This window comes from Lissotriton helveticus, chromosome 2_1, assembly GCF_964261635.1.
Source record: "Lissotriton helveticus chromosome 2_1, aLisHel1.1, whole genome shotgun sequence".
Classification (NCBI taxonomy): domain Eukaryota; kingdom Metazoa; phylum Chordata; class Amphibia; order Caudata; family Salamandridae; genus Lissotriton; species Lissotriton helveticus.
In genome coordinates this window covers 1,625,329,483-1,625,356,638 of record NC_136059.1, presented here as the reverse complement: position 1 = coordinate 1,625,356,638, position 27,156 = coordinate 1,625,329,483, and the positions used below count along the sequence as shown (strand labels likewise).

General features: G+C 47.0%; 1 protein-coding gene across 1 annotated transcript in view; it reads right to left on the bottom strand.

Moving 5' to 3' along the window:
- Positions 1 to 27,156, bottom strand: part of LOC144818808 (protein NipSnap homolog 3A-like) — a 289,090-nt gene that overhangs the window by 186,072 nt on the left and 75,862 nt on the right. Inside the window, exon 2 of the mRNA XM_078676578.1 lies at positions 21,874 to 22,081. Coding sequence (XP_078532704.1) covers positions 21,874 to 22,081 — 208 coding nt within the window. The remainder of the gene's footprint in view (positions 1 to 21,873; positions 22,082 to 27,156) is intronic.

Genomic DNA, 27,156 nt, shown 5'->3' with positions numbered 1-27,156 from the left:
GGTGATGGGCTGGAGCTACGGAGAGATGTGTGGACTGGTGGAGGTTGTTTGTGAGGGAGTCTGAGGAGGAGGTCATGCGGGAGGGGCTATTGAGCGATGAGGGGCATTGGTGGAGGGTGGTAGGGTGGGAGTATGAGGGGGAGGTCATGGGGGAGTAGCTACAGAGAGATGAGGGGCACCGATGGAGGGTGGTAGGGAGGGAGTCTGAGGAGGAGCTCATGAGGGGAAGACGCTACGGAGAGATGAAGGGCAGTGTTGGAGGATGGCAATGAGGGAATCCGAAGAGGAGGTCATGAGGGGGAGGTGCTTTAGAGCGATGAGGGGCACTGGCGTCAAGGCTTTCGTTTAGTAATTGGGACTTTCTTAATCTTGAACACTTTATAATATGCTTAGCATTCAAGTACTTGTGTTGAAGCCTGGCCTGCTGGAATTCGAGAGTTGCAGCTAGGTCCAAACCTTGGTCTTACTTTCAAATAACTCTCCACATGCTCTGTGTACACACAGCAGCAATCCGTTGTATCATGCTGCCTGTTTGCAAGTACATATGATGTACTCAGGGCTTGTAGGCTACCTCCAGAAGCGACAACTTGGGCCCGCAGTGGCCCACCCGAATGCGCCCTTTGCCCACCCAAATAAAAATTCCTGGAGCCGGGCCTGCCCACATGTGCTATTTCCTATTTCACTTCCCCTCTTTCTCAGCTGCTCCACCACACTTCCCACTCATACGTTCTCCGGCTAGGCTTTTCTTTTCTAATTATAGCACCCTCAACTCCTACATTTTCTCCCCGACCCTTCCTCTTGCCACTCGGCACTATTTTGTTTCCCTCCTCCCTTGCCCACACTCCAGTTGCTCCCCACACTCCATGTTATATATATTTTTTAAAGTTTTTCTTTTTTTGTTTTTGTTATAGGGGGTCCGGCAGCTGTGATTTTCTACCGGCAAGCACCCCACTTGAAATATTCTTTCGAGCAGATGTAATTCAATGTATTAATTTACTGCTCAAGGACAGGTACATGCCTTGTTGGAATAGTAAGGGAAAAAAAAACAAAATGTCAGCTCCATCATGACTCATGCCAAACACACACACACGTCGTCACGTATGTATGTTATGATGCATGTGTGCATGCACAAGCATCATCATACACATCAAAACACATGGGGATGTCATTACGTTTGTGTGTATGTGTCACAACGTATCAAGGCTATCTTGGAATGGGAACCCCATTCCAAATTTGCTGGACATGTGTGTGCAAGGAGTTGAAACATGCATTTGCGTGGTGGTCCAAACAAGCACTGCCAGAGCAAATTGCTTGCTATTTAAAGAGAAAACCTACTGACTTAGCCAGTGCTTGTTAACAAATTACCATGTTAGAAGCTACAAGAGAGATGTTACTGTTCAGTGCTCGGTTCTGAATCTGAAGCCATTGGTTTGCGTAATCCAATCTAGTGGAGTCCTGCCAACCAAATTTCATTACTACAGCAATAAAGATTTTGCTGAAAGTTTATGCTATCGAAACGAGATTATTAAAGCATTATTCCATTCACTGCATTCTGGGTTTGTTGAAGGTTGACACACTTGTGACAATGTGAGGCAGCTTGTACATTTGCAAGTTTCGTAAAATCGCATTGGTTGCAGTTATCTTAACTCCTTTTCAAGCAAGTTTGGTTTTGGTATATGAAACTTTATTTATGGGATAAGACATTATGTCTACTGTCAGACCTACTCCCTGATCTGGTCCTAGAGAAGCTAGTTGGTTCTTTTAGGCAGGAAGTTGGTAATTCTGAGCTCAGAATTGATAATGCACAATACAGAATGCTATGTATTATGAATCTTGACTAAAAGTTAGGTATACCTTTATTAGATACTAATATAATGCCTTTTGGAAACATATTAGGGCACTCAATGCATTTGGGAAAACAAGAGGTGTTGCCTGCTCCTACCAACTGTAAGCAAAAACATTGGAAAATTAAATTGTTCTGGGATGGCAATATTTAATCGGCGCTGAGAAAAGTGATGTAGAGACTATGGGGCATATGTATCAAAGGGTTTTACCCATTCTGTGTCTATGGGAAAAAGTGTCCATACATATGGCCCTATGTCCAGTGTCCTTATTAAGATTGTTATGGATTCGAATCTAGCTAATTTTCAATGCTGTGAAAATTAAACTTCAACTTCTTGGGTCTATGTTAAATACGATTAAGATTTATGGTGTCCAAACTGTCTATTCCACTGTTAGTATTAAGAAGTCAATCAAAACTAGGAGCTTATATCAAAGAGTACCCGGTGTATTGTTTGGGCTGCTTTTTTAATGAGTATCATCATGTTTATTCTTTGTGATTCTCACATGTTTATGTGTTGGCTACAGACATTGTGTCTGTAGGTATGCCAGTTATTTTCAATAAATTACATGGTGGGCTTTGGGTCAGCTCCATGCTCATGATTGGGCAGCTGTCCTCCCTGCTCTTGTATTTGCTCCTTCCAGGAGCAATTCGGGTTCACAGTGTTCTGATTGGATGAGCTGTATGCTTCAACTGTATACCTGAGGAAAACTCTAGTTTTGGGGGTCTCCATAGAACTGTATGTCTTTCCTTTACAAGAACCCTTTTCATCCTTACTTTTAAAACAAATACTCACAAACAGGCAAGAGACATATTTATACAATTGGTTTCATTTGGATGAACGCAGCGAATTTAGCATTGTAGTTTGATAATAAAACACTGACTTGAAGAAGCTGGATGTCAGACAGATTATTAAACATTAGAGATATTTTAATTTATAGTTTCCTTTTAAACATACTCACGGTTGATAGAAATCCTATTATGTTTACTTGCAAACCTTACAGCTCCTGGGATGTTAATATTGTCAAGATAAAGGCTGGTGTTAATGAAATTGCCTCAAGTGTTTTTCTAATATACTTATACATTTTGCTCTCAAACATCAAGGAAAGATAAAGGTTTTTCGTCAATAAAGTGGGGGAAACAGGTGGCTGAGTTGTCAGGAATAACATCGGAAACATTGTGATCCAAGATAGGTGAGAATTGTTACTTAAGACAAAACTAGACATGAATTTAAATTGTAAACATAAACTACAGAATGGTGCTCCAATGAAGGAGTCCAGAATTCCTTTTGTGTATTGGTTATTTCCTTTATTGAAAATGTTGTAGTCTTTTCAGAAATATTTGCCGGTCGCGACGTGAGGAGGTGTTTGACAGTTTGAGGATAGAGACGGACTCAGGTGTTGCGGCTGGGAAACATTTTGACCCCAGCTCGAAATGGATGACTGTTGTGCTGCAAGACAATGAGGTGGCAAGCATCCAAATGGACCTTCTGAGAAACTACTTGCACAGGGAGTCATTGGTTTCACATTAAAAATAAGCCTTGATGAAGTTCAGTTTTGCTGAACGAAACACGTTGGATGCAACCCTGGCTGGTTTTATGAAAAGACAATTTTATCGGTCTCTCCAATATTCTTGGCACTGGTTGGTTGCCGGTGTGATTATCCTTTCCTTATTGCATGGAAGTTCTCATCTCTGTATGAGTCTGTTTATTCGATCAGTTTCCCGGTGATTTCTACACCATGTTCGCCTTTCAGAGACATTTGAGTCTCTTCGAGTGCGCCCTTCTCCTTGTTCTTCTGTTTGTCTTATTACTAGGCTACGTGAGATGTAGTCTGTTTTGTTTTCTTTCACTGGCCTTAGAACTTCTGGGCGTGCTCTATTCGAGTCTCTCTTGTCTACTTCCTGATAGCGGGGATTGGGTGTGAAACTGAGAAACTGCTAGCGGACACCGGCTGCAAACGGGAGTGGAGAGCCAGGCGCAATCACCCGCTGAGATTACAACAGCCCCTGGGATCCCATGGTTATCCACCCCGCTTTGGGACCCGGACTAGGATAACGCGGCTATCAGGAAGTAGACAAGAGAGACTCGAGTAGAGCACGCCCAGAAGTTCTAAGGCCAGTGAAAGAAAACAAAACAGACTACATCGCACGTAGCCTAGTAATAAGACAAACAGAAGAACAAGGAGAAGGGCGCACTCGGAGAGACTCAAATGTCTCTGAAAGGCGAACATGGTGTAGAAATCACCGGGAAACTGATCGAATAAACAGACTCATACAGAGATGAGAACTTCCATGCAATAAGGAAAGGATAATCACAACGGCAACCAACCAGTGCCAAGAATATTGGAGAGACCGATAAAATTGTCTTGATAAAGATGGCGGCATATCTGTAAAAGTCATCGAAACGCGTCGACGCAACTACTTGCACAATCGAAAGACCAAAAATCTACCTGCAGACTAAATAAGAAACAAAAAGTCCAGGTTTTGATTTTGTACAAACCCAGGTCCCGAGATGTGCACACGTAAATGACCAATAGTAAATGTCTGTGTTTGTCTCTCCCCCTTTTTGTAAAATTGTTCTAAACTGAATTGATATCTGTGTAATCATAAATTGTATTTTAACAAATTTTGTTTTTTAAATATGATGATGATGTCTAGAAATGTGTAATAGGTTTTTATTGTAGACACATTTGGTGTCGCTGGTTTTAACATTTGTACATGTACTAAGATTTATACTGTCTGTTATTTTAAAATAAAAATTTATATCTATTACTAAAAATTACTATCTTCTGTGGATACACTCAAATGTGAAGAACCTAGTAGCTCAGGTTGGGGTACTAAGAAAATCCCCATTCTAGTCAGTGCCAAGGGATAACTTCCTTTTTTTACTGCTAAAGTACCCTACTCCCCTGGTCCACAAAGGGGTCTCTCTCTAACCTAGACATACATTTATGAAAAGACTACAAACATTTAAATAAAGGAAATAACCAATACACATAAGGAATTCTGGACCCTTTCGTAGGTGCCCCATTTTGTGATTTATGTTTACGTGTTTCTGTTCAGCAGTGGTGTCAAGCAACAGCTGATACCTTGGAAAGAGTGCACCATTATTTAATTGTAAGGAACTGTGTCAGAGGTGAGGTTCCAGGAGTCCGCTGTTGCATTTGTTGATCATATGAATTTAAATTGTATCCAAGGGAATTTGATTTACAGATACAGTTAGGCTTGTAAAAACATGATAGGCTCTGATTTTTAATTGACTCTGGGTTTCTTCATTTTGCATCGATGTATATTGAAGGCAGAATGTGATTCTTCACCAGACAGTTCAGCAACCACCATTACTGGCTGTGCTCCAGGTTATTCCTATAAATTACAAATAGTTCACAGGTCAATATCTCAGGCTTTTTTGAGGTGGCTAAAAAGTGATCTTCAGACCATGGAGCATTTCTTGGTCTCTTAATACTGAGAACTGGATTACATAATGTAGGAAGGGGGAGTCTCTAGTTGGCGCAGTGCAGCACTGGCGACAAGCAGGGACTCTCTCTTCCCCGTCAGGGCTGAGGGTTCCCTTCAAGACAACCTCAGCTTACCCTCTAGGTAGTGTGGCTTAAGCAGTCTTAGGCTAATCTCTGGGGTACATAGGGTTAAACATTTGCAATATTACACCGTCACAACCAACCCACCACACAATGACACCAAACTGTATTTGTAAAAATATATCTTCTTTATATAATTTCAAGCAGGCTTGTAAATACAGTCTTCAAACTCTCAATAGCGGTTCCAGTTTACTTAGTTTCACATTGCCACAGTTCTTTCTTAGCAATAAGCAATCTTTTGGGCCTTCTGCCCAGGTTTCAGCAAGGTTCAGTGTCTTGTAGCGCCTCAATGCGCGTTCCGCTGTCTCCGCTCGCTTCAGAGAGGAGATCGGGCCCGGCCGGCCAAAGCTCACGCTTCCCGCGTGGGCCTCGCGGACCAGGAGCAGTGCGAGCCTCGGTTTCAGAGGCGGCTCGCGCTGTGAGCAGGCAGCGCGGTGCGAGCTCAGGTCGTAGGACGCTCGCACCGTGAGGACAAAGAACACAGTACCTTGGATTTCTGAAGCGGACGGCTTCAAGGGGAGCTGTCCCACGTCGCGTTGCTTCCCGGGCGGGCGGCGGTGCTCGATGGGGTCACAGGCCCCCTTCTCAGGGTTCACTTCGGTCCTGACGGCGGCAGCTAGGTGTGGCGCAGTGGCAGTACGGTCCCCAAGTGCGGGACGTACCCAGCCAAAGTGCCGGTCGCGATGGTGCTCCGTTCAGCGGGGCAGACGGCAGGACGCTGTTCGAGGGAGAGGACAAAGGGCGGCAGTCCGTCTTTGCGGGGGAATCTACGGCGCTTGAGCCCAGTAGACTTCGGTGCTTGGACCGGACGGGTCCTCCGTTACTTTGCTCTCGTGGGGCCAGGTGCAGATGCCGTCACGGTGTTCAGGCCAGCGGCGGGCTGGGCTTCACGTTGTTATGGCGATCTGCTCACCCACTGTCACGGTGTGCAGGGGGGCTTGATGCTCTCGTCTTCCTCAGTCAGCGCTGCAGCGATAAGCAGCACACACAGCTGATGCCTTAGTCAGGGAAGGTAGCGCCCACTGTTCCTGGGGCGCTGGTCAGGGGGCAAGTTCACAGGCAAGCTCTTGGAGATCTTTCAGCAGAGTTTGGCACAAAGTTAATTAAAAGCAAAAGTCTCTTGCAGTCTTTTCTTTCCTCTCCTTTGGCAGCAAGGCACCAGACACAGGCCAGAGACAGCACTCCTCCTTGTAGTCCTTCCAGGTCCTTCTCTTCGGGCAGAGTTTCTTCTGTAGCACAAACAGGATCTAATTTACAAGGAGCAGGGCTCCTACTTTTATACCCAGTTTCTTTTGTTCTAGCAGGCCAGGGGGGCCTCTGCATAACTGCTCCAGTCTCTGAGCACTTGTTGTGGGTACTTCTGGCTTCTGCATGCAGTGTGAGGGCAGGCACATCAGCCGCTCCCCAGGGGGGCGGAGCCGGCATTGTGAAGACAGGGGCAGCTTGAGCACTTTGTTGACAAGCTTCGGTCCTTCCTGGGCCAGGTGCAGGCTGAGTCATCAGTCGCTCCCCAGGAGGGCGGAGCCAGTATTGTGGAGGCAGAGCACAGCCTGATGCATCATTCAGGGGAAACTCCCACCACCCACTAAGGTGTCATCCTGCTATTCACAACCTGTCAACTCCTAGCCCTGTCACTCACACAACTCAGACAGTCAGATACACACAAAAGCAGAGGCGGGCTGAAATGGTTAGGCAAGCAAATGCTAGCTTTCTAAAAGTAGCATTTGCAAACACAGGATATTAAAATAAACTTTACTAAAAGAAGTATTTTATTATTCTGAGTTCAGGCATACTAAACATTAATTTCTACCATGTTCCCTGAGCCTACTGGGATTATAGAGTGTAAAAATTCCAGCAGCCCATCTGGCCTAAAGGGAACTGGTAGCCTTACAATAGTGAAAAACGAAATTGGCAGTAATTCACTATTAGGACATGCCACACACATCAGAGCATGTCCTACCTTACACTTACAATGCACCCTGCCCTCAGGCCTACCATAGGGGTGACTAATATGAAGTTAAGGGAAGGTTTAGGGGCTGGCAAGTGGGTGCACTTGCCCAGCCAGCATGACAGTACCAGCCTGCACGCAGGTTCTGCAATGGCAGACCCTAGACACATTTTTCAGGCTGCTTCTGTGGGTGGCGCAACCAGCGCTGCAGGCCCACTAGCAGTATTGGCATTCACAAGCCCTGGCACTCCTGGTGCACTTTACTAGGGACTAACAGTAAATCCAATGAACCAATCATGGACATCAATCACATGTACACTTTACAACAGGGAGAGCATATGCACTTTGGCACTGGTCAGCAGTGGCAAAGTGCCCAGAGTCATTAAACCAACAAAAACAGGTCAGAGAGAGTATTGGAGGAAGGCAAAAAGTTTAGGGATGACCCTGCCAAGAGGCCCAGGTCCAACACAACCCCCTTCCAGCCAAAACGCAGGGTAGACCAATCACCACTGTGATGGGCTTCCCTGCTTAGGGCGATAGAACCTGGACCTGGGCCGCAACAGCAGGGGCACATTCCAGTTCTATGCCAATCTGAACCTATTTCAAATCCTCTGTCCATACTCTCAGGGTCCACCCAGCAAATCCATGGGGCACCCTTCTCTTCCTCTGTGGACACCACCTGTGCAGCCTCTAACCTTAACTTGCTCACAGGTGTGTCCCAACAGACAGACATCAAATCACAGTGGCCACTGACAGTAGTCAGGGCTGAGACCCAGGCCTCATGCCTCTCAGGGCTCCCAAACCTCTGTGGCCTCAGAGAGCGGGGGGCAGTAGCCCCAGGTGCTTGGCACCCTTTGTCCCCTCTCCCTCCGGTCAGGTCAGGTATGTCATCCTGGCACTGACCCACCAGCCCCAGGCCTGTACCTGGCTGCTGGACCAAAGACTGGGGTTGGTTCTCCCACACCCGGTCCTCCTCCTTGGGGCTCTGTACCCTCCCACCTGGAGTGGTACCCCCTTCCAGAATTGTCAGGGCACCTGTGGCAGGTGATCTGCACAATTCTCCCACCAGTTCAGGGGTGCTATTCTGCAACTGGGGCACCAGGTCAGGGGGGACACCCTGCACCTGGCCCTTAAACCTAGTGTCTAAACCCTCAAGCCTCACCGGGGTCAGAGGCAAGGACTCCCTCCCTCTGCACCCCCTTCCAGAGTACTGCCCACTCCCCACTGGAGTGGTACCCCTAGAAGTGACATGGGTCAGGACACTGATTACAGTGGTCCTACCCTCCAGGTCAGACAACACCTGAACCTGGCTCTCCAATTCAGGGACCCAACCCTGCAGTGGAACCCTTGCCTGGCGCACCAGGACTTTCCGGGGAGCACGCCTGCCCCCCCTGAGGGTGGCACATAGCTCATGTGCCGTGCGACAGTCTGCCTGGCGCAGATCTCCCAACCCCTGTCCCTCTGACAGTGTGGGAAGATCCCCCAGGACAGAAGTGGTGTCCCCCTGGTCATTCACTGGGGACGCAGCCCTGCTGGCTGGCCCCTGACCCACTGGTTCTTCCACTGGGGACTCTTTCCCCCTCTCGCCCCTCCTTCTGGACTTCTGCACCCTCCCAACTGGAGTGGTACTGCCAGTCACCAGAACTACTGGAGCTCTGCTTACAGAGTCTCCACGTTCTCTAGCCACTGGGGGATCCCCCTCAAAGGGTGACTCATCCGGACAGCCTAGGCTCCCCACCTGGTGTTCCCTTAAAGAACCATCCAGGCTCTGAGACTGAGGTTGGGCACTACCGGGACAAAACCCATTCTCACTCCTTCCCCTTAAGGACAGGACGTGAGGCCCTACACCCCTCTCACTACTACAGGACCTAGCTGGGCTACTCTGCGCCACTTCCACCACTCTGGGCTGGAAGATACCTGAGCCACTCCCCACAGGATCACACCCCAATGCCTCTCCAGACCCTCTGGAATCCACCACAAGGTCTGCCTCCAACGTGAGCTCCCTGGGGTCAGAGAACTCACTCTCAAACAGGTGTTGGCATAGCTCTGGAAAACTGGGACTTAAAGTATGCTCTCCCACAATTGGATTACACAGCCCCCTAGCAGGGTTAACCAAATTATCCTTCACCTCACCATCCAGCGCCTCACACACATACTCCACACCATTCTTCTGAGACTGGCCAGACAGTAGCGAACTGTCTCTGTCACACAACCCACACTCTTCTGGGCGGTCCTTACACTCACCCACCAGGACCTCAACCATGGGGGAAACCCTCCCTCCACTAGGACCATGAACTCCTACGCCAGCTACCCTATTCCCTTCAGGGACGCTGCGCACTACTGGAGCTACCTCATGCCCTTGAACCTCCTGGTGTAAGTTAACCCCCTTCAAGTCAGGTGCCATATCTCTAGGTGCGCGCGCTATGCTGTCTGCACTAGATACCTGAATGTTGCTGCCACCATCTGAGCTGGACTCCACCTCCAACTCAGCAAAGCTCAATCTCTGAGCTACACACATTTCTCGTTGCTGGGCTGAAGCCCTCCTGGCCTCAAGCCCCTCGAGCTCCAAGTCAAGTTTCCTCATTCTTAAGTCATGCGCAAGCTCCATTTTCATTACTTCCAGGGCTAACTTCCTAGATTCTAGCTCCAGTTGCCCATTTATTTCCAGCTCTGCCAACTTCAATTCATGATCTCGGGTTGCCTGTCTGTCTGCCAGCTCCTCTGGCGACAGACCTCGGCCAGAAACACTGCTACCCAATGGGGAGGTTGCACCCCTCCACTCTGGAGTCAGGGGTCCCTCCAGCTGCTGGTCTGCATCCTCAAATTCAAAATCCTTTCCAGGGGCATTCCTTGCCTTGACCCAGGCCCTCAGCGCCTTTTGGAACTGCTCCCTTCTGGAGAGTCCGGTCATGGAAATGTTCAAATTTTTGCAGAAGCTCCTGAGCTGTTTCCCAGTGTAGTTTTCTAGTTTCTCCCAATCACAGTCAATAGAAGAAATGGATGCTGCCTCTTCCATTTTCACTGACACAGGCATGACTTCAAAAACACATGGAGATCTCTTCTCGCAAAACATAAAAAAAGTTTGTGGCTTAGTTACTGGACTGTCATCACTGTGCAATGGTCAATAGTAAATGTATGAACACTGCAAATGTAAATTCGCGATCCTCACCGCTGCGTCCAATGTAGGAAGGGGGAGTCTCTAGTTGGCGCAGTGCAGCACTGGTGACAAGCAGGGACTCTCTCTTCCCCGTCAGGGCTGAGGGTTACCTTCAAGACAACCTCTGCTTACCCTCTAGGTAGTGTGGCTTAAGCAGTCTTAGGCTAATCTCTGGGGTACATAGGGTTAAACATTTGCAATATTACACCGTCACAACCAACCCACCAGACAATGACACCAAACTGTATTTGTAAAAATATATCTTCTTTATATAATTTCAAGCAGGCTTGTAAATACAGTCTTCAAACTCTCAATAGCGGTTCCAGTTTACTTAGTTTCACATTGCCACAGTTCTTTCTTAGCAATAAGCAATCTTTTGGGCCTTCTGCCCAGGTTTCAGCAAGGTTCAGTGTCTTGTAGCGCCTCAATGCGCGTTCCGCTGTCTCCGCTCGCTTCAGAGAGGAGATCGGGCCCGGCCGGCCAAAGCTCACGCTTCCCGCGTGGGCCTCGCGGACCAGGAGCAGTGCGAGCCTCGGTTTCAGAGGCGGCTCGCGCTGTGAGCAGGCAGCGCGGTGCGAGCTCAGGTCGTAGGACGCTCGCACCGTGAGGACAAAGAACACAGTACCTTGGATTTCTGAAGCGGACGGCTTCAAGGGGAGCTGTCCCACGTTGCGTTGCTTCCCGGGCGGGCGGCGGTGCTCGATGGGGTCACAGGCCCCCTTCTCAGGATTCACTTCGGTCCTGATGGCGGCAGCTAGGTGTGGCGCAGTGGCAGTACGGTCCCCAAGTGCGGGACGTACCCAGCCAAAGTGCCGGTCGCGATGGTGCTCCGTTCAGCGGGGCAGACGGCAGGACGCTGTTCGAGGGAGAGGACAAAGGGCGGCAGTCCGTCTTTGCGGGGGAATCTACGGCGCTTGAGCCCAGTAGACTTCGGTGCTTGGACCGGACGGGTCCTCCGTTACTTTGCTCTCGTGGGGCCAGGTGCAGATGCCGTCACGGTGTTCAGGCCAGCGGCGGGCTGGGCTTCACGTTGTTATGGCGATCTGCTCACCCACGGTCACGGTGTGCAGGGGGGCTTGATGCTCTCGTCTTCCTCAGTCAGCGCTGCAGCGATAAGCAGCACACACAGCTGATGCCTTAGTCAGGGAAGGTAGCGCCCACTGTTCCTGGGGCGCTGGTCAGGGGGCAAGTTCACAGGCAAGCCCTTGGAGATCTTTCAGCAGAGTTTGGCACAAAGTTAATTAAAAGCAAAAGTCTCTTGCAGTCTTTTCTTTCCTCTCCTTTGGCAGCAAGGGACCAGACACAGGCCAGAGACAGCACTCCTCCTTGTAGTCCTTCCAGGTCCTTCTCTTCGGGCAGAGTTTCTTCTGTAGCACAAACAGGATCTAATTTACAAGGAGCAGGGCTCCTACTTTTATACCCAGTTTCTTTTGTTCTAGCAGGCCAGGGGGGCCTCTGCATAACTGCTCCAGTCTCTGAGCACTTGTTGTGGGTACTTCTGGCTTCTGCATGCAGTGTGAGGGCAGGCACATCAGCCGCTCCCCAGGGGGGCGGAGCCGGCATTGTGAAGACAGGGGCAGCTTGAGCACTTTGTTGACAAGCTTCGGTCCTTCCTGGGCCAGGTGCAGGCTGAGTCATCAGTCGCTCCCCAGGAGGGCGGAGCCAGTATTGTGGAGGCAGAGCACAGCCTGATGCATCATTCAGGGGAAACTCCCACCACCCACTAAGGTGTCATCCTGCTATTCACAACCTGTCAACTCCTAGCCCTGTCACTCACACAACTCAGACAGTCAGATACACACAAAAGCAGAGGCGGGCTGAAATGGTTAGGGAAGCAAATGCTAGCTTTCTAAAAGTAGCATTTGCAAACACAGGATATTAAAATAAACTTTACTAAAAGAAGTATTTTATTATTCTGAGTTCAGGCATACTAAACATTAATTTCTACCATGTTCCCTGAGCCTACTGGGATTATAGAGTGTAATAATTCCAGCAGCCCATCTGGCCTAAAGGGAACTGGTAGCCTTACAATAGTGAAAAACGAAATTGGCAGTAATTCACTATTAGGACATGCCACACACATCAGAGCATGTCCTACCTTACACTTACAATGCACCCTGCCCTCAGGCCTACCATAGGGGTGACTAATATGAAGTTAAGGGAAGGTTTAGGGGCTGGCAAGTAAGCATGAGCGCAAAATCCGCTCCGATCGCGGATTTTGCGGATTTTCGGCAAATCCGCGATCCGCGAACTCTCGCGGATTTGCCGAAAATCCGCAATCCGCGATCGGAGCGGATTTTGCGGTCAAAAGTTCAAGCGCGCCTAATTAACGATGGCGCCGGCAAGCTGCCAGCGCCCATCCTGCAATAGTTACTTAATTAGCTTCAACAGGAAGCTCTAACAGATAAGATACAGCAGGGGCTCGAGCGCCTGCTTTATTTTAGCAGTTGGAGCTTCCTGTTGAAGCTAATTAAGTAACTTTTGCAGGATGGCGCTGGCAGCTTGCCGGCGCCATCGTAAATTATTTCAACAGTGGTGTCTTCTTGAATAAATATGAAGGGCAGGGTTCATTCGGGCACGACGGTCCTGGCACAAAAAAATAAACCTCAACAGGAAACACTTGCAAATATCAATAAAGCATGTGCCCTAGTTGAAGCTTAAAATTCAGTGACTCATTCATCAGCCCAAAAATTAATCTGCTGCTCTGATCGGTCTCTGACCTTTTATACACACAAGAGGCATGCTCGCATGGACGCCCCGTCCGTTTGGCCCCGCCCACACACTCGAGGTGTGCACCGTCTTCCCGCCATTTACCCACTATGATGGACATTTCACTCAAGGGACCCCTGCGCACTTCGGCGCGATTGCATAGTGACACACACTTGGTCGCTGGAACTAGTTGAAGCGCAAATGCAGTGACTCATTCAGCATACGAGCGCAACCCCCGTGCTGTTCCTGTGACCAGGGGCTTCTGTCTCTTAATCTGCTGCTCTGATCGGTCTCTGACCTTTTAGACACACAAGAGGCATGTGCGCTCGCGTGGAAGCCCCGTCCGTTTGGCCCCGCCCACACGCTCGAGGAAGCCCCGCCCCCAAATCCGCAAATCCGCTGAATCCGCGGATTTTGCGGATCCACGATCCGTGAATCCGCTGAATCCGCGAATCGTGGATCCGCAAAATCCGCCCATGCTTACTGGCAAGTGGGTGCACTTGCCCAGCCAGCATGACAGTACCAGCCTGCACGCAGGTTCTGCAATGGCAGACCCTAGACACATTTTTCAGGCTGCTTCTGTGGGTGGCGCAACCAGCGCTGCAGGCCCACTAGCAGTATTGGCATTCACAAGCCCTGGCACTCCTGGTGCACTTTACTAGGGACTAACAGTAAATCCAATGAACCAATCATGGACATCAATCACATGTACACTTTACAACAGGGAGAGCATATGCACTTTGGCACTGGTCAGCAGTGGCAAAGTGCCCAGAGTCATTAAACCAACAAAAACAGGTCAGAGAGAGTATTGGAGGAAGGCAAAAAGTTTAGGGATGACCCTGCCAAGAGGCCCAGGTCCAACACATAATTTAGATTTTATTGTAGATACTAAAAACGCAATGAACACCTGTAAAAAATAGGGGATTTATATGACTGACTTGGAAAGCCTTTAGAGACAAATTTGTGAAATGTGTTTTGGGACACTTTTTTTTTCACAATACTTGTTATTGATTTCCAAATTGAGACAGCTAATGTGCAATTTAGCTTAGATTAACACACTTTATACAGGTTTCGTTTAGATTATTTTCATTTGATGCTTGCCATCCCAAAAGGGAGTTGCAGAGGTCAGGTGTTAGCATCCTGTGGCTGTGACGGAGTGTCTCCTCAGGATTTGCTACACTTCATGTTTTTTGTAAATTTTATGAAGTACCTCGCAGATATTTTTTAACACCTCTTTTAAAGAAGCTGAATTTTATCCAGGTCCGCCCAGACCTTTTTTTATCTACAATTGTTGAAACCTGAATGTGTAACTTTTATAGTAGGCTTTTTTAAATCTTCACTGCGATCTAGGATCTGCACAGAGAGCTAGTAAACCCCTATCCTTGATAGGCACTCCTTTATGAGTGTTTTCTCCGTCTGATTAGTCTTTTGTTCTAGATGTATATATTGCTGCTTTTTATGGGATTTCCCCTTATTTTTATTGTTATCCATTGTATGTTTTAATTGCTATATGGATTTGTGTAACTTTTATGGTTTTAACTATAAAACCGAACAAAGTATATTTGATTTCATTTGAACACACTTTATACCTTGAGCTTAACATCAACCAGATATCATTCTTCTACACACAATCCAGTACCTGGTGATAGTCCCCCCACATGCTCCAAAACCTACAGTATTTCTAAGGGCAGTGTTTTGGGATACTTAACATAAATTCTATTTAGAGTACCTGTCAACATCCGATACCCCAGGGTTCAGATTTTAAAGTGTGCAACAAATAGTACCTAATATGAGTTAGGCCCTCTGAAATGGAGTGTAACATTCAGATGTTGTGCTTCCCACATCAAAATCAGTGTGACTCAGTAGTTAATAGATCTTTTCCTTATTTCTGTCTGGTTTGATTGACCTAAATTAGCAAACGCAATAAACATCATCATCAAACACCTTATTTTGATCTCTTGGATCATAAAAGTACAATATAAGCCTCGCAAATACATAAAAATACATAAAATGTTAAAGATCATACTCTAAAATCCAATAACAATAGCAGCTATTGTGAAGTAGAAGGTTCCTTAAAAGATTTTAATATAAAACAGAGAGTCCGATACCTGGGCATTTAGCTCAGCCCCGACCTTGATGAACTCTGGAAAGCCAACTATAGCTGTGCTATTGTGTGACTGGAAGAGAGAATCCCGGTGTGGACTCACCTGGCTCTATCTTTAACGGGTTGGATAGCTATCGCGAAAATGGTCATATTGACTAGGTTTCTATGCCTCTTCATAAACATGACAATCCCGCTCACTGCACATTTCCTCTGGTGACTGTGTTCCAATCTTATAGCCCTGGTTGGTGCTGGCAAGCAACCAATGATCGCATGGGAGACACTCACCTTACCATTCCAGCAGGGGGCCTTTGGAGCTCCTGACATGTCCCTGTATGCACTTTGTGCTCAGGCTCAATATACTAATTTTTGCTTTACCCCACACAATTTCAACGACACATCTCTGTTGACGCAGACTAAGCCAAACCCTGCCTTGTTGTACAGCTTCTTTCTCAGTAGGAAATGTGCATTTGTTGGACAACAAACGCCTGGATTGTGCCAGACTGATTCCGTGCATGCCCTCAGGACATGTTGGCCTATAGTCCTACTAGCGAACAGTGCCATCATAAGTGCCCCTAAACCTGGGAAGGTAAAAAATAGATTGGCAACCTCAGAACATTATAACCCTGACTCGCTAAAGAATCGTGACAACAATCTAGAACTTTTTCGCTCAGCCACTCATGCATACCCAGAGAGATAGACAAGAAAAACGAAACATGACATTTCAATATTTATTGAACCATTGCGATTCTTGTACAAAATATATGCACTTCAATGATTTACAGATAGAAGCAGATGAGAGTGATTAGCGATGTGAGAACAGTGAAAAAGGATAAACAATTCCACCATTGTGCTAAAGCACAGTATATATGCTGGCATATAAGTACTGTGTATAGTGTATTCCTACTTTGCGCTCCCTAACTTAGGTGTCTTATGCGGATAACCTGCCAAAATTCCTTGCTAAATAATCTAACTCTCTATTACTTACGGGTGAATGTATTCAGGTCTCTGTCTTGGTCACTGGTTGGTCATTCCTCCTCGCAGAGGGAAAACATGAATCAACTGGGCTGAGACTCTGACAAACAACAACTTCATAGAGACAGCAGAAACAGCAGAGTGCGTCTCTGATTTTTTTTTTTTTCAAAACCGTATTTATTAAGAGTTCATGCATAAATCGATACAGCCCTCCACAGTCAGGAGGAGACTGTCAACGACAGACATTGAAAAAAGGCATAGCAGTGAACCCAGAGTTATAAAAACATACCCCAGTCCCCTCCCAGACCACCCAAACCCAACCGCCCTACCACACCCCCCCCTACTACCCACCCCTTAACCCTCCCTAACCCAGTGCACGTGTTCACAGCGTAGCAACATAAGATGCAAAACAAAGGTGGAGTCAGCCAACAGTCTAAGGTATGGGGTCCACATTCAGAGCCAACACATCATCAAGATCAGTGGGGGGGTCGAGGTGCAGACCCCTGTAGTCCGCCCATCTTTTCCAAATTTTGTAGTGCTTCCGGGGACACCCTCTGGCCTCAAAAACAGGTAATTCCAGGCCCATAAGGAAGTCCAGTCCCGCTTTCCATGCACCAAGCGGGGGGGCACGAACGCTTTTCCAGGCCTGGGCCAGATCTCGCTTGGCCACCACTAGTCCCAAAAGCAGCAGGTGACGTTTGTAAGCATTGCCCCCAACATTTTCCAGGATATGAAGGAGACCCAGCCTAGGGGTACGGGGCAGGTCCCACCCCAGCACCTCCGAAAGACAGTCCCAAACTCCCGCCCAGAATCTGGTCAGCCTCCCGCAGGACCACACAGTATGGAGAAGCGTCCCTCTCTCAGCACCACACCTCAGACACTCCGGGGCGGCTATAAGGCCCGCCCGCCACAGCCGTTCTCTAGTATAGTAGGCCCTGTGAAGGTACTTAAACTGAATAAATCTGAGACGGACAGCTATAGCAGCTCCCCGGGGGGATTCAAGCGCCTCGCGCCAGTCATCATCATCCAAGGGGCCAATATCAATCTCCCAGGAGGCCTTCAACGACGAGAGGGAAGGGGAACAGTGTGTAACCAAGGAGCGATATATCTGAGAAACCTTTTTGTCGCCTAGGTCACCCATAAATAGTTTAGCTTCGATGGGACTGAAATCAGGGAGTTGCTCCAAGCCCACCAGACTCGGGCCAAGGGCATGACGGAACTGGAGGTACCGGAAGAATTGGGACTTAGGCATATTGAATTCAGAGCTAAGGTCCTGAAAGGACTTAAGCGTAGTACCGGAGAGAACGTGACCAAGGGACGAAATCCCGATCGCGTCCCAGCCGCCAAACCCGGAAAGGGAAGCCAGTGCCGGGAGCAGGCCATTATGCCACAACGGCGTCTCGGCCGTCAGTTTGCCCCACCACCCCATACGATGCAAAGCTTGCCGCCAGACCGCGAAGACCACCTGAGTGACCCTCGGCAATATCCTCCTCCGCCTGGCCGAGTACAGCAATGTGTGGAGCGTGGCACCGCCCATCAACGAGTGCTCTAGAGCATAAGCCGGATCACTACGGTCCCCATACCACCACTCATTGAGCACGAGGAGGTGGGAGGCTTGGTAATAAGACAGGAGGTCCGTGGACGCCAAGCCGCCACTGTATGTAGAGAGAAAGCAGGTACGTAGCGCCACCCGAGAGGCGCCCCCGGCCCACAAGAACCTACCCAACACCGAGTTGACACTCCGGAACCATTGTAGGTCGATTCTATAGGGATGATTCTGCAGTTGGTAGAGGAGCCGAGGCAGGGCAACCATCTTAAAAATTGCCGACCGCCCATAGATGTTAAGGGGCATACGGGTCCAGGCCTTAACGTCCATCTGGACCCTATCCCACACCGGCCGAATGTTCCGATCCCATGCCACCGCGGCCGAGGCCGAGAGGAAGACGCCCAAGTACTTCATGCCCTCGACCACCACCCGGAGGGACGCAGCCCATGGGCAGTGCACCGTGTCACTCCCCAGCACCCACAAGGTCGACTTATGCGGGTTAAGAAAAAGCCCCGACGCCAGACCAAACTCATGCATGATCTCAAGAACGCGAGGGCCCGTACGATGACGCGTCTCTGATTTTAATACAGAAATACCTGTGTATATATAATAACAATATCCATGCTTCTGTGCTGGGGTCTTAGACAGGCTGACATTGTTTATCCTTTTGTGAGAGCTATGTCGCCTTACTGACCAACAACAAGCAACAACATTTGCACAATATATGTTTAGGCCTTGTACTAAATGTTGAAGGTTTCATGATAGTGTGCCTATGAAGTGGAAATTATACTAATGTGTTTTCAGAGAAATTAGTCCTGCACAGTCATGCAAGCAAATGAATGTCAAAAGTCACCTTGTAGAAAAGAAGGCAACTTAAGAAATGTGTGCAAGTAAAATGGCAGTGTTTCTTCCAGGGCTTAACCCAGCCACATGACATGGCACTCTTCAAACCATATAAGTCGGCGCGGACAGAAATTGATATGTGTAGTGCCTGAGGTGAGCGTGCAATCGCATGCGATGGATTGCCAGGCTCCCCTGCCTGTACACTCCCTCTGTTCCAATTGTGTGCAACCCCGTACTGCAAATGCAAGATGAGAGTGCCAGGACGAGAGCATGCAGGAGTTGCTTCACAACTTTTCCAGACCTATACCCCAATAACCACTTCCTACCTCCGTTTGCGTACACCAAGCCCAATCCTACAGTGCTTGAGGTCCTCCTCTATCATCAGCTTTGAGCAATACATGGCACATTCCCATTCCATCCACACTGCATGCCCTCGAACACATGCTAACAAATCCATCGCCAAGCAGACTGATCTCCCGACTATACTCTGTTATGCAGGAAACTGCACCAGCGCAAGTCCCAGCAGGCACACATTAGACACTAACCCTGTATCACTGATGCCCAGTGATCATTCTGTTGTGGCAAAATAGCTGCCCTCTCCCCCAACTATAGACTGCGACAGCTTCATTACATGGGGCTAGTGGCACTGCCTCCGCTGCTCTGTGCCTTGGACCTCTATCTTACCTGGGAGTGCTCGCAGGTGGCGGACTACTGGACTGGGGTTTTCTCCACTCTGCTCCTGATTACAAGCCACCCTCCAGGTCCCCTTGACTATCCTCCTGGGATATGTTAAGGAATTCCCTTCTGAGGTTGGCTGCCTCACTGTTATGCTTCTACTCCTGTCAAGCAGAGAGTGGGGAAGATGCACTGGGGAAAGACGTCTGGCTCTCACAAAGGAGGTTTGGCTGCATGACGCGGCCTACTGTCAGGGACAACTCTGCACCTACTGGGAGCTCATGATGCCACGCCCAAAGGACATCTGGAAGCCACTGCTCACATACCAATGACAGAGGAAGTCGCCTCTCCAGATGGACAACGAGGGTCCTGCTCTAAGAAGCGACACTTACCTCCCCAGGCAATGATATCACCAATTCTGACATCACGCCCTCTCCCGCTCACTTGCTACCTGATATAGGGGTATCTGGAGTCTTGAGAAATGATGGACCCTCACCCATTTTACTCTCTGGTCAGACCACAGACTGAGTATAATATTGGTAACGTTCTGTTGACACTGCTGTAAATGTTTCATCCATTGGTGAGTCAATGTGATGACTATTCATGTATTCAAATCTGCTTACATACTGTGATCCACTCCCCACACCCCTCTCCCCTGTTGTGGTCCTGTTTTCTCACCAAAATGGCAATAAATAATTTTTTTTAAATGGGTCTCCTCCACAAACGACACCACCGATCTTGCCAACACCTTAAACTCAGTTCATGACTGGATTACCTCTCACAGCCTAAAACTGAACCCTTTGAAAACCAAATTCCTCCTCATCTCCTCTTTGAGATCAGTACCACTTGTACAATCCTAGATAGATACACTCAACATCCTTAACAACAGATCCATCATTGTTGATAGGGCAAAATCTCTGGGAGTCACTCTGGATAACAGGCTCAACCTTCAAACTAGCTCGCCATGAAGATTATCACAAGGGATTGACCCGGGACTTCCACTACGCTGTCCGAAAATCTGCGTTTATTATTTACTGCTCTGAAGACCTATGCTCTGTACCATATGAGAATTCTTCTCTGTTTTTTAGAATAATTACTAAGCCTTGAGAAAGCCCTGGTCTCATTGACCACCTAGGGAGAACCACGTGTCATCTGTTGCATCTCCAGAGCACAAATATAAATATCTCGTATGGAAAACGAAAGATGTAACCAATAAAGACTTCCTTAAAAATAACACACGGTATTGGCTTCTTTAAAAAATTACATATCTCAAAAAGCAAACCCTCTGCGTGTTAGAAATTACCTATATTATTCAAAGAGGAGCACACGCTCAACCACTCACTGCTCAACCTTCAAACCCAAATCAAAAACATGTCCAGGAACGTGTGATACCAACTATACTTTCCTTGGGGAATTCACTGCTACATTCCTGAGCAAGACCTGAAATCTCTTGCTCAACCACTGGTTCTCTCTACAGTTGACTATTGGAACTCCTATTTGAAAGGTCTCTCCAAGACCCACCTCACCCTCCTGAAATCAGTTTTACACTCAGCAGCATGCTTCATCTCTGGGGTGAAAAGAAACAACCACATCTCACCAAAATGTGTCACTCTTCACTAGCTCCCCAGTCAAACCAGGCTGATTTATAAGACTGTCTGTATCATCCACAAGGCCTTGTATACATCCACTACTCACTACCTAGTGAAAAAAATTGAAGATTTCGGGGGATGAGGGTGGCACCAGACTATTGTGAAATGCAGAAGCTTAGTTGTTTGACCCTCTGACCTTTACAAAGGAATGACTCATGGCACACATCTTCTCAGGTAGTGCGACTGACATATGGAACTCTTTACCCTTGAAACTATGTACCACCACCTCACTTCTGATGTTCAAAGAGGAGCTGAAAGTCCTTCTGCTACGAAGACATTTTCACCTACAAAGACATTTTGACCAGTTTTCCCCGTAGATGAACTCCCCCAGGAGTGTACCCAAGACTGAATCTACACTGCACTACTCTTGTCTCACCTTACAAAACTCTGCTGCTACTAACTTCACCCCCTACTTCCCCTGATAATCGATGTATAATAAGATGTGCCTTAGTAAGGACTGACACAAGCAAATAGCCCTTTGATTCGACCCTACTCCTTGTATCTTTTGCAATTGCTGTATCTATTAATTTTTTGTCACTTTGCATCTCTTGTAACAAAACTTATTTTATTGTAAAGCGCTCTAACACATTTGGGTAATATCCCCGCTATGCAGAACGCATATATAAACGTAAAGGCGAATGGGTCCTGTCAGTACTTTAAATACTTTGTGAAACATTTTTTACGTTTTTCTAACTTGTTTTTACGTTTCTAAATACACTGATCTATATTTCTCCTTGAACATGCATGTGCTTGGAAAATAATCCAACAGCTTTGCCTTTAAGAAGTGAAGACAATCATTCTGAGGCATGTCAGCAAGAGACACTGGAATCCTACCGTATGTCCATATGTGAAAGGCCTTGTTCAGACCACCCATCTCCACAGTCCAACAACCGACCATTTCAGAATGAGCTGTTCGAATGTGGATCCGGTCCGCGAGTAGCTTCATGAAGTCATTCATTTTGGCTGGCTTGACGTCATATGTGCGAAATTCGTAGAATTTGCCGTCCTCTTGCCGGGGTGCTGATGCAAAGGATGCACATAGCTGGAAAAACAAATGTTAAATAGACAGATGGCAGAAAAACAAAAATCAACAACTCAGAAGCTAATATTTCACAAGGAGAATTCAGAATCAGTTGACCTTGAATGAGGTTTTGAGCATGCACACTATTTATTTCCTACTCAAAGATTCAAAATGGGCAGATTACCAGGTTTTTCCTTTCTTCCTGTTAAAGTGTTAGCTTTGGACACTTTTGTAAAATTAAACCACTGGCGGAATGTCTGACTTTCGAATAACTTGCGTGGAAGTTGAAAATAAAAGGTGGATTGTTAGGGCATGAGGGCATAATCTGTAAAATTAGAAAACTAGATTTAAAAAAGTTTTATGTACCGGCATATTAGTTGCAGCTATACAAACTTTCTCCACTGAAAAAAGAGGACTTTGTAGTCTTTAAACACTTCAAACTAACAAGACGGAAAATATTTATTTCTAAAAGGACAGTCGGGGATTAGGAACGTTTTGTCCATACGAGATGGCGTGATATGGAATCCCTAAGGGGTAGTACGGTGGACAGTGCAAACATTGAATTGCAGCGGCACAGCGAACAATAGAAATGCAGACCATTGAAGGGGAGCAGAGTGTCAGCGATTAAAGTCCCATGGCGCACTACAGGGGGCACCTTCTCTGAAATTAACAAGTTACGCTTGCCTCTCCACCAACTCTGCGAGTTCGGCCTCCTGCCCGTGCAAGTGACATGTACGGTTCTGGACCCCAAGCCCTCTATTTACCTTCCCATGTTACATCGTACATGTCTGAAACCTTCGCCATCTTTCTAAGGCTTGCCAAAGCGCAGTGCGTGATGACGAATGAACGTGCAAACGCGTTGACGTGCCCAGGGTCTGTTTGGTTGCATGTAGTGTTAGTTCGAACGGGACAGCAGTGTTAACGGTGTGACTGGAGTCACCGCACCTCTGCGGACTAGAACGGAGACTTTGCCTGCACCAGACGCTTTTTTAACGCATAGACAGACACTTATCCGTTAATGTAATTGTCATTAGTGGAAAACCAAGCGGCGACGATCTGCAGTCTACTGTCTGCAGCGCTCGCTCAAACGGCGCACAATAGGTACATCCCCCGAATCCAGAACAAGCCCGCGAGTGGTGCACGTGCGCACGCCACAATGAGCAAAATATTTTCAATTATCGAGCCCGTGTCTGGGCACGATAATTGAAAAAATATGTCGCTGCTGCGGGTAACCGCAAGCAATAGGCCTTGGGCGTAGCAAAGGCGGGACATGCACCTGCCTTTGCCCAATTGAGTGCTGTCTTTCTTAGAAAGATGCACACAAAGCCCAATAGCCTGTGAGGAAAGTGAGGAAAACAAAACCACACGCACTAGCGTGTGGTGAGCTTTCTGAAGCACCCTTACTAAATTTCGCAGAGCAGCGCATGCGCTGCTCTAGGCTCGACCTAAAAGCAGACTTCAGTGAAGGTGTAAATTTCATTTTTGAAGTAAAAAAAAATCTTTAGGAACAGAATCTTTCAAAACGATTTCTTCTTATCAAGTATTCTCTCATAATTATTTCTTCTACATATCTAATGTACATTTTTCCTTAAACTGACCCGCAATCAAACTAATTGTGCCACTGTTTTTGTTAGTCTTCCAAACTGAAGAAACTGCATTTCATTTTTTTTATTTTATTTTTATTTTGCCATGATATATTTAAATACAGTAAAGAAAATATAGACCCGTTAGATTAGAATGGAGCAAGAGGTTTGTCCTCAAAGACCATATATCAAAAGGTTTTTCACATAGATTACATATATATCATATTCATATTCAAGACTGACAGCAATATATACATAAATGAACATAACCATCATAGCCAACAAAAAGGGATACAGCTAATAAGATATTAAGGTTAATTTAATTCCACGTTCAAATGGTCACGTGTAGCTCCTCAGACCTCTACCTCATCTGTGAGGTCCTTTCAGGGAATATAGGCTATGCTAAAGATTTTTAAAAAGCATGGAGTCTAGCTCGCCACATATCAAAGGTGGGTGGTTCTTTTTGGAGCCACGAAGAGGCTATACACAGCCGGGCCACTGTGGTCGCCATAAATAGAAGGTAGTTAACTCGTGGTATAGCCAGTCCGGTCTCCACACCCCTTGAGATACCCAATACCATGGCCAGGGAGTGATCATAATTTCAAACCTAGTCACCTCAGTTAAGAAAGCCTCCATACCTAAAAAGAGAGCATGTATAAAATGCATGACGGCTGTCTGCTGAATCAGCCCGACAGCAAAAACATTTCCCATCATTCACCCCCCCCCCCCCCCACTTCTACATTTTTACATTTTTGCGGTTGTATGATTAAGGTTACAAATGGTCTTAAAATGCTGTGCCCTAAGACTTGAGGAGATCAACATTTTCTCAGCAATATTAATGGACTCCTGTAAGAGTCTATCACACTTACCCAGAATGATGTTCCATTTCCTGTTCTGAACATCTAGATCATCTAAAAGGCTTGTTACTGTGTAGTGTAGGGGAGGTGATGTAGGTGAAAGGGTATGATTTTACCCGGGCCTATATTAGGGTACCTATTTGAAACATAACAGAACGAGCGTGTGAATGACACCACTGTAGGTAAATAATAAATCCAGGATATGTACAGCACGAACATCACCCTAGAGAGCCTCAAGACACTGAATGTAGGCACAGGGGGATTAAGCTAATCATCTAGAACAGAGGAAGCTGACATTGACGCAGAGACTCAAACCTGGCCCCTACCGGCTCCGAAGTCGGCATCTCAAGCCGCTAAGTCACATCCTCTCCCTCAGAAGAATGCTCTCAACCGCTTGCCAGAACATGGGGAATGCAGGCGCCAGAGCTCATCAGCATGCACACAGGAAGGTCATCAGTAATGCTCAACCAACGCGCCTCATGTCCAGAATTCAGCCAGGTTGGCACGGGCCAGCTGCTGCTGCAAGAAACAGGTAAGGCACTCGAATTGCAGGAAATATCCTGCTGCCGGCAAGAGCAATAATCCCCCCCTCCGAATTGTACATACAGCGCGGAGGGCAGCTGCAGACGAGATGGCTTCCAGGACGCAGCCACACATAAAGCATCTTGTGAAGTGCCAGCAAAACGGAGCAGACTCCGAATGCCGGGAACGAACCACAAATGCATGGTTCCATACTCTGGTAAGCACGCACCAATTTGCACAGCCACCAAGCCCTTCTGAAAAGGGCCAAGAAAAGGGCACTTATGGAGATCTCAATTTTCTGCAGAAGAAGTTGGCCACTCTTTACTTTATTTAGACATAAAGAGGTGAGGAATGCTCTTCCACAGGGGTAGGACATTTGCTTATAAACTTTGCATCAATTGAAAAATTACCATTGAGAAGTCAAAGTGTTTTAGTATCTTAGCAAAGGAGAACATTAATTTCTTAAGAATGATAAGATCTTGAAGATTTGTATATGCAAGTATTATCAGTCAGTGTAATAGGGTACTGTTTTATTGAACAATGAAAAGCTGAGTTAACCTCGATGAGATCTGAATTTGTGACCTGGAGGTCACACACAGATCTCAGCAGCGAGTAGTTTAACCCACATCGCTTTATAAAAACATGTTTGTATCTTTCCTTGGTAAGATTTATTCCATAAGAGGGCATCAGAAAAAATCTAGAATATGGGATGTTCCACAACCCCTGGTCAGGTTCTGTGTCCCACATCCTGTGGGTGTACCACAAGACATCTCCAAAGAGTAATGGTAAGGGCTTCAGCCTGTCCCTCAGGGTTGGTGTCATCAGCTCCTGAGGTTGGGGTGGCACTGTGCATGGGTGGGCATGGAAGCTGGACCATCTGGGACTCATTTCAATTCAAGGGTAGGACCATAGTTAAGTACACAATGGGTAACACTCAGTCCAAAAAAAGGTGGTACTAACTCTAAAACTGAGCTTATTCAATCAGGGTGACAGGGAGAACAATACCAGTCACTTGAGAAGTTGCACAGAGGACTGGCCTCTTCCCACCATGTAGGCCAATAAGTATGTGAGGTGGACTTCTGAGGGGATGTGGCCTTCCCTCTACTACCTTATATAAATCTGGGCTGCCTGGGCTGTCAGTCAGCAATAAGACGCAGTAGCATCTACAGGAACAATCATGCGCTCTACCTTCTCTCCATGGAGGCAGGTCCAGCAGACTTCCTGGGATAGCACAAGTGCATAATGTACACGGGAGGAACGGAGAACATACCATGGAAGGTACACGGATACTGATGGGCTTTGCCTTCTCCCTCCTACGACCCACATACATCTAATCCATGAGAATAACTCTTATATGCCTGAGACTGTTCGACCAACCACCCACCTTCAGACTCTTAGAGGGAAAAACTGAGTGCAGCTGTTAGGCATGTAATAAATACTAAGCATTCCATATTTTAAGTCCAGCTTCATTCATACCCTAACCCGGGCAAGATGCATTAAAAAACTTCCATCTAGGTTCCCAGACAAAATGTTCCTTAGGCGAGTACACAGAATACTAGAATGTCAAAATGTGCCAAACAGACCAATAACTACCAGGGCTTTGATAGTGTTGTGCATTACATTACGTGATGGTACACAGCTGCATATGCTAATTAGTCCTGTCACTTCATTGTTAGGTTCAGCCTCCACAGCGCTTGCGCTGCGCTTGTGAAATCTATTGTCTATCTAAAAAGGGGCTTATATCCCGCCTTCACTTCTTATTTGTCTGTGGGCTTGTCACTTTAGTTTTCCTCTGTTTCTATTGGTTGAGTGTTGTTTTTCATTTACCAATGCCTATTTTTTTGGTGTACTACTCTTATCAGTTTCCCCTATGCCTGATGAAACTACTTTCACCGATGCATCTGAATAATTCTTTTCGTGGCAGCATGCCTTCCTAAATTTCTCCAACATTTTCATTTTTTTGCTAAACTTTCCCTGGCTGCACACTAAACTCTCCCTAGATCTGACGCCCAGGACTCCATTCTGCTTTATGTTTTTTTTACAATGCATTTCCCAATGCTTGACGAAAACGAATGCCTTTAGCCATGGTTATGTTTTTGTTGCCGGTAGAAAGGACGTGGTATCTTTTCTATTA